Source organism: Perkinsus marinus (assembly GCF_000006405.1).
Source record: "Perkinsus marinus ATCC 50983 genomic scaffold scf_1104296960784, whole genome shotgun sequence".
NCBI classification, from domain to species: Eukaryota; Perkinsozoa; order Perkinsida; family Perkinsidae; genus Perkinsus; species Perkinsus marinus.
The window spans coordinates 28,813-36,557 of record NW_003205973.1 but is presented as its reverse complement, the minus strand read 5'-3'; the positions used below and the strand labels follow the sequence as shown (position 1 = coordinate 36,557).

General features: G+C 48.7%; 2 protein-coding genes across 2 annotated transcripts in view; both read left to right on the top strand.

Moving 5' to 3' along the window:
• Pmar_PMAR028776 (60s ribosomal protein l10, putative) overlaps positions 1-391 on the top strand; it is a gene marked incomplete at both ends in the record, with an annotated part of 630 nt that extends 239 nt beyond the window's left edge. Inside the window, 2 exons of the mRNA XM_002772564.1 lie at positions 122-248; positions 347-391. Coding sequence (XP_002772610.1) covers positions 122-248; positions 347-391 — 172 coding nt within the window. The remainder of the gene's footprint in view (positions 1-121; positions 249-346) is intronic.
• A 4,731-nt stretch (positions 392-5,122) lies between these two features.
• On the top strand, positions 5,123-7,361 carry Pmar_PMAR028775 (outer arm dynein light chain 2, putative; the record flags this gene model as incomplete). Its single annotated transcript, XM_002772563.1, has 9 exons — positions 5,123-5,208; positions 5,875-5,993; positions 6,043-6,104; positions 6,458-6,538; positions 6,581-6,664; positions 6,705-6,853; positions 6,902-7,024; positions 7,091-7,212; positions 7,255-7,361. 9 exons carry the CDS (start codon positions 5,123-5,125, stop codon positions 7,359-7,361), a joined length of 933 nt encoding a protein of 310 aa, XP_002772609.1.
• Between the last annotated feature and the right edge of the window lie 384 nt (positions 7,362-7,745).

Sequence of the window (7,745 nt, the reverse complement as noted above, 5' to 3'; positions counted from 1 at the left end):
AATACTCTGGTGATAGTGAAGATGTGCTTCATTTCAGTATGGCGATTTATCAATCGTCTTCTCATTTGCGGTTTTACTTTGGTGGGACCTCCAGTACGGATCAATAGGTTCTTCTCTCTAGGTTGAGGGTGGCCGCTGCTGAAGGAATTGCTTACATCAACGTCACCAGCTTGGACTTGATGTTCGAAGGTGCCGTGTCAATATCATTGCTCGCGAACCAAATGCCTAACCTGCAGAAGCTCTGGATGGTGAGTCGAGAAAGGGCACCAGCTACGGCGGGATACATTATTACTTCTGAACGGCTCTTGTATAGTTGCGATAGGAACACAACGCCTCTCGGCGTTAGAATAAACTAGAACAGAAAAGTGATCTCATTCTTGAAAAGCTTTGATTCAATATTCAATATAGTGTACTGTACCACAACGATACGGGGCGAATGACGCTGCTGCTGCCGGGGTGCTGTCCCATTGGCCAACACAAGACAAGCAGCAGATACACTAGAGTCGATCATGGGATCGTCAGTCCCATCATCGTCTCCATCTATTCAGACGTAGATGCGCTGACCCAAAATGAGAGATAATGAGTTGACTGACGAGCGATAGGAATACTCGTGCTTGCCGACAACCTTGTAGTAGATACACACATCAGTAGACGGTGGGTTCAACTGTGAAGTCCCACTGGAGAGTTTGGAAGAGTTTTACCTTAGTCACAATGGGATCGACTCTCTCAATGGAATCGTGCAGTGAGATGATCGTGCCAAGACTCGACAGGTCTTGTCGGAGTCCCCTCAGGCTATGTGGTAAAACGTTGAGAAAACTTCATGTCGATAACAACAGTATTGAAGCCCTCGACTTTGGTGGCGAAATGGCCGTACTCGAAGAGCTCAGTGCGGCGGGAAACTGCATAGTGACGATAGCGAGTGAGAAAGAGATGATTTTCTAAACTTGTTCGCGCACTGTTTCCGGTCGTAGTCGTACCCCGACAATGTCCAAGACTCGTCAAACTAAACCTGGCCCGCAACCGGCTCACCGATAAGTCTCTCAATGACTTGACTGCCATCATAACTCAGTCGATGACACAGACTGAACCACTGCTTGGACATCTCACCGAGTTAAACGCAGCAGCGAACGAGGGGATACACTCGATTCAAACTGTACAAACTCGAAAGCGAATGTCGTCACTTTGATGGTGGATCAGATCCTAGCTCTAGTGTCGCGACTGCCATCACTCGAGACTCTCAACCTTGTGGACCCGGACTGGGGCCCTCCCTGTCCGGTCACTAAGTCGGCTAATTTCACACTTGCTATGGCGGCAGTGTTCCCCAGTGAGCGTCTTCGGGGGGAAGTAGGAGACAACGCTGACTGGTGCCAGAATTGCGAGTTTTGAACCGGTCCCTGCTCTCACGAGAGTTCAAGACAGAGTCGTCCACTAGGATGGAGGACACTATTACGTGAGTGCTCACACTAACTGGTTATCCCGTTTGCGATTAAATTTGAAGGTTCTACGACATGCAACGACGCAGGCTCCTCTGGGAGAGAAATAACCTTGCTGATAGAGTTGCAAGAGAGCTCATGCATCCCTTGAAACGAACGGTGGGCGTGTAGAGTTCTTGTTCATAGCTCGTGAACTCTATGTTACCGTATATGTTGAACATATCTCTGGTAATATCATGTGGACTTACCTTCCACATTATGGATCACTGTATTTGATGAATTTAAACCGTGTTGCTGTCCACACGCCGCGGTTGTATTTGTCAGCTGCTAAGCTCAAGTGAATTACTGATAAGTTGTAGAAGATCCCGTGAAGCAACCATTTAGTCGATCGATGATGCTCAAGCCCTGGCAGATACGGAACGGAGTTCGAGTTCTCACTCATCCCTGCGCCACCAACGAGGGGCTCTTTGAAGGCAAAAGGCCTATCATAAGAGCAGAGTTGGTGAGCTTTGTAGACTGTCTGACGTGCTCGTATTAGTCTTGCTCTTTAAGGAACGTGTTGACGAACTCATCAATGCTTACTGGCTGTACATGCTAGATATGATTGACTCTTCTCTAGGAAGGTCGGTCCAGCGGCTGCGTGTCGAACAAGTGAGTGAACATTTTGATCGAAAGACGGCTAAGTACGCACTTTCGGAATATTCATTAGAACATTAGTTCAAGGATTCGGCATTTTCACTCAAAGTATAACAATTAGCTGTTAAGAGTGTTTGTGTATTCTTCCCGGCACTGCTGGAGCTTTCCCGATCCGGGCATCCTCACGCGTCCCTTGCATAGACCGCATGAAGTAAGGGTCGTGAATCATCATCCTATGCAGAATACGCAAAACCATGCGCTTTTTGATGTGTGCATCGCTGAGATATCTAGAATGGTTACGGAGTACATTCCACAGACAGATGAACAAAACTCACACAAGCGACAGTCTGTGCTCTCTCCCTCCCACTGGTTCCGCTATCCATGTGTCTAGATGACGTTCGGTAACATCTCATATCGAGAGCTCGATCTCAAGACAAATCCCCAACCAGAACTGCTGAAGTTCATTTCGGATACCTCGCCAACCCTACAGGACCTCAGTACGCCTTGATGAACTACTCGGATACGAACTCGGCCCTCGAACAGGTGAACTGATCCGTAATAGCACCAAAACGATACATCACTTTGGTCAATACTGGGGAAGCAGTCAGGCTTTCACCCGGAGTTTCCTACAAATCGAAGACGTCTGCGCTACAGCACGTTTCAATTCGGTGAGTAGAGCGGTCCACGGATAAGTGAAATCGCTGAAACTGTTCTTGGTGGTTACACGAGGATCGTTAGTTCACCACTCATGTTTTTCAGTACTGTACGCGGCAGCTTGATGAGCTAGTACGTACATCGGCAAAACGAAGAGGTAAGGGACAACGCAGTATCATACAATCCAAACGGAATCACGGCTAAGCCTCATCCATCCACAGAATGGACTCACTCAAGGCTGCAATGAGTGACTCTGATAGAGTTGCCTCTCAGACCTCACACGTTCTGTTGTGCCATCATCATCAGCTCTGAGGAGCGCCCTGCTTTCCGGTGAGGATTGCGAGCTCGTCTATTGGACCGAAGGAGAGCCAACCAAGAGCCTGTTGAAGGCGACAGGCTCTCGTCTAGAGAGCCTCCTGTCCACTGAGGTTGGACGCTTATTGATACGGAAACTTATCAAGGAGTCGACGAAGACGCAGTACGAGCTGTGTGCTTATCGCTTCTAAATCTCGATCTCTTTTTCATACAGGAACTGGAAGTCTACGCTCCCCTTGGGCTCGGTCGTAGTCGGAAAACGCACAACTTGTCGGAATGACGAAGCGACAACTGACGTGAGAACACCACAAACGGATTGCATCGAAATGAGGCCTTCCCCATAGGCAGTGATGATCCTCCCAGTGGCCGAGATTGACCTAGTTCTAGAGCTCAACCGGTAGGGATGGATCGCTCGTCGAGCACACGGACTAGTTCTTCGCTAGCGATCGGTGTTGTTCGCAGAGCAGGGGAGGGCGAGCGCGATAGCAATGTCGACTTTCATGGGGATCCAATCTGGGAAGACTGCAGAGTGTTGTCTTCATTCCTCCAACGGGAGCTCGAGAGTATCGAAGTGCCGTCCCTAATTCGTGATGAGCTCACGTTCATCGCCGGTTGTTCATCCCTGCTGATATTGCATGAAAGCGTTGAAACTAACCGTTAGTATGTTTTCCTGTTATAGAGAGCCCCGACGAGCAGTTGTCCGATGGCCACAATGTTGACCTCACCGGCATCTTGCGCCTCTCTGGACTCGACTTGGACGAAATCACCGTAAGAGGAGACGATTTGTCATCCGCACAGATTGGGTTACCACATCAGCAACCAAGGATTGACGATGTTCAGATATCGGGAAAGGAAGCCACTGGATTGGACGTCTCGTTCAACCGTCTTGATAGTCTCGACTGGCTTCCACTGCAGACTGTGGACAGTATCAACTTGAGAGCGTAGCGAAGGCATTCAATGCCAGATCATCCTGTTTGTCTTAGTATAAGGTCTTTGGACCTATCCCATAACTCTTTGGCATCGATAAAACCAGGACAACTATCAGCACTCGACAATCTCGACACTCTCAATCTGGCTTACAATCTCCTCACTGATTTACACGATGCTCTACGCGTTCTCGCAAAAGATGTTGGTCGTAGTTTGCGATCCCTGGGCCTCCTCGGGAACCTGTGGCCCCCGAGAGGAGTGCAGAGACAGGTCGAGAAGATGCTTCTCGCTTACTAGTGGTAGTAGGCGGTCGCCTCAGGCTATCCGTTATCTACCACAACTGCTACTTCTAGATGGTCAAGAAATACCCCCTCCCCAGAACGATCGGGAAACTCCCCAAGTGTTAGTCCGCGTAGGCAGAACCTTTTTGATAGAGGTTGCGGCTCTCAGGCATCAAAGCTTTCAACCTTGTCGTATATGGAGAGCATAACCAGCTTATGCGAAAGTGCGCGATGTGTGACTCGAGGGTTATTCGGGCAAGTTGGCGCTTGCGGGGGAGCATCGTATCGTGACCATGGTCGAGCTGTTGTAGGTTGGAGGAGTTGACGACGGAAGATGATGGAATAACCGCCGTTATCGATTTGAATGATTCTGAAGTGCTGGGATCTAACCTGATCACACGACTAGCCGACATGCTCATGGTGAGGGATGAGCATCTCTCATTGGTCGTCATTTCTACCAATAACAACACTTGGCTTGTCCCCTATTACGACTCTATGAACCACTTACCTGATCTCGCTTGTTCTAGTGGCAATGAAAGCTTCTCTACTCAGCAACGTCCCTATAATAGCATCCGCGTGTTGAAAGTAGACTCTTGTGGGATCGGCGACCACATAGAGGTCTTTGTCGAGCAGTGCATCGAACACCTCGGCTCACTGGAAGTGCTGTCAATGGCGAATAACCACATAGAAAGAGTCACCGGTAACTTGACCGAGATTAACTCCATCGAAACCATTCACACAGGCATCGAAAAGCTGCTTTCCCGCTGCCCTATTCGTCTTCTGGATATCTCGGGAAACCTGATCCGAGATTTGGAGATCACCAACGCTTGTGAGACAAAAATAAAGGTGGAGCCAATTTGATTGCCTGGAATCTAGATGACCTGTATCAAGGTCCTTGACGTCAGCTCGAACCAACTCGATTCGCTCGAGGGTATCTCAGCGATGGGCACATTGCGATGTCTGTGAGTTGTGGTATCGATATGGCATCATCATGATTACGACCATTTAATCAGCTACGCCGCCGGAAACAAGCTGGCGGACTTGGGCTCAACACTAGAGCTGCGTAGTCTACCAGAACTAGCAGTTCTTGATGTGACCGGTAACCCCATGGTGGAAGACCAGTACAGTGAAGAGTGAACAAGCTCCGCACACGGCCCTGTGGGCGCACGCCCTTGCCAAGGTTCATACTGTTCCATTTCTGTTGCTGGAGCTCTGAAGACGTCAGAGAGCTGACTGAGGTTCCCAACATGAAGACTGCGACCCTCCAAGTGAGTGCTTTGAAACGGCGTTCTTCGATTGATAAGAGCCTTCGATCGGGTCTACTAGGTATTGAACGGTGAGACTGTCACTTCGGCTAAGCTTGGTAGAGCCAGAGCTCGCTTCTCTGGGATAGTGACAATAGAACTGTTGGAAGAAAGGCGAGCCGGCCACACACGTTGCAGCACGTCTTGACTGCTTTCAATACTCAGACTATCGAGTCAACCATCCCTCGGTTGGAATCTTGAGGTCCTCGATCTCGAAGGACTGAAACTGCGCAGTCTGGGAGAACACCTCATATCGGAAAAGCTCTTCCCAAATCTCAAGTTAGGGTGGATCACCGTCGCCACACTCAACCTTGGCGATCTCAGAGAGCTCCATTTGAGCAATAACCGTTTACGTCACCTCTGTGGCCTGGGCCCTCTCCCTAGCCTCCTTGTGCTCATCGTCGACCATAACAGACTAACCCTAGCTTCGAGACGACGCTATGGTAAGGTGGTATGACCTTACATATGGTAGTCGAAAGTGTGACGATGTAGATGCTGATGCTCTAACTACTACTGACGATGACAAGATGCATGAGAGGTTCCCATCTCTGCAAGTGAGTTTCGCATACATTCGGAAACCGACATCCCGGGCTTTTATAGTTTGCGAACGCGTCGATCGAATAGTCACAAGGACTATCTGAATCTAAAACATCACTCGGAAATTAGTTGTCATCTTTATGAGCTCAAGTCTACTTGTTGCTCACCACAGCTCCGCAGGTCCTGGACTTGGGTTTCAATAAGATAAGCGACTTATGCAATCTGCAGACAGCTTTCCCTTGTGGAAGTACTCTGAGGGTTCTCCACATACAAGGCAATGCCTTGGCAGAGATAGATTTCAGTACGCATTATACTTCACAACGAAGTCCAGCTTGCTGATGAAGATACTGTTCTTACATATTTCGGCCAGTTGCGTGAGCTCGTGCTGGATCAGACAAAGCTCCGTCGAATTGGATCGAATGATGGGTCGAAGTATCGTGACGCCAAATCAGTAAGAATGAGTTACCACTCCACGTCCTGAGCTCAACGGTAGCTTCAAAATGCCTTGAATGATATGAAGGCTGAACGAGAGATGGATGCCTTGAGAAGAGCGCGGGGATTCCTCCCCCAACTAATGGTAGGAATAGTTGTTGTTAATCACATCAGCAAACCCACAGGGGATGCCCGTGAGCGGCTCTCCGTTGAGCTCATTGAGACGGCTGAGTCAAATGACTCTATCCGACCTGTCGACGAATCTTCGGGAGCTGCACTTGGAGAACAACAGTCTGCACGACTTGGCGTTTGTCAGGCATTTGCCGAAGTTGACGTGGGATTTACTCGTTCGTGATTCACTGGTATTGTGCTGTCCCCTCAGAGGTCTCTTTGCTGCATCAAACCGTATATCGGATATCACTGAGGTCGAACGCTTAGCTCTCAATGGCCTACCAAGATTACGACGACTGGACCTGTCAGCCAACCCTGTTTGCCGGACTCCCTTGTGAGTCGGATTACTCATAATTCTATCAACTTTTGGACGTGTATGAATCGATAGTGAATTCGATAGGTATCGGCTCACGGTCATTCAAGCTTTACCGACTTTACGAAGCCTTGATCATATCGTGGTCACTTTGGAAGAACGACAGAAAGTGGACTCACTCGCCGTCACGAGGGTCATCAACAGATTCGGTGAGCCTCCTTCCTCAGACTTCGACCATGTCATGTTGTCAGGATCATTTGCAATGATTGATGAGGCGACTTCAATGCCAGTGAATGCATCTACTCCCGCTGGGCTGTCAGTGAAGACCCTAGGATTCGATAATGGCAACTATTACTAGCATGGCCGTGGTTTGCTTTATTTGGTGCATTGGCAATTATAACGGGCGGTTTAGTTCGAAAGTGGGAGCGGTTTCGTGGATAATTTTATGCCACAGGAACATTCATACAATGGATAGTTTTCAACTATCCCGCCAAAACTGAGAGGGGTATGTGTGACCACTCATGGGGACACTGATTAATCCCTCGTCCTGCACCCTATGCTGTCCCATGAATTACAGTCCTCGTTATCAATAGCTAACTCTCGGAAATCGATAACAGATTAATCAGTGTCTGAGTTTATGTATGATATTCAGAATTCCCTGCAGTACTAAAGCCCACTATGCTGTACACAAAACCAGGCTCAGTTTGATTAAACCATCAAAAATCACACATGCGACTGGGAA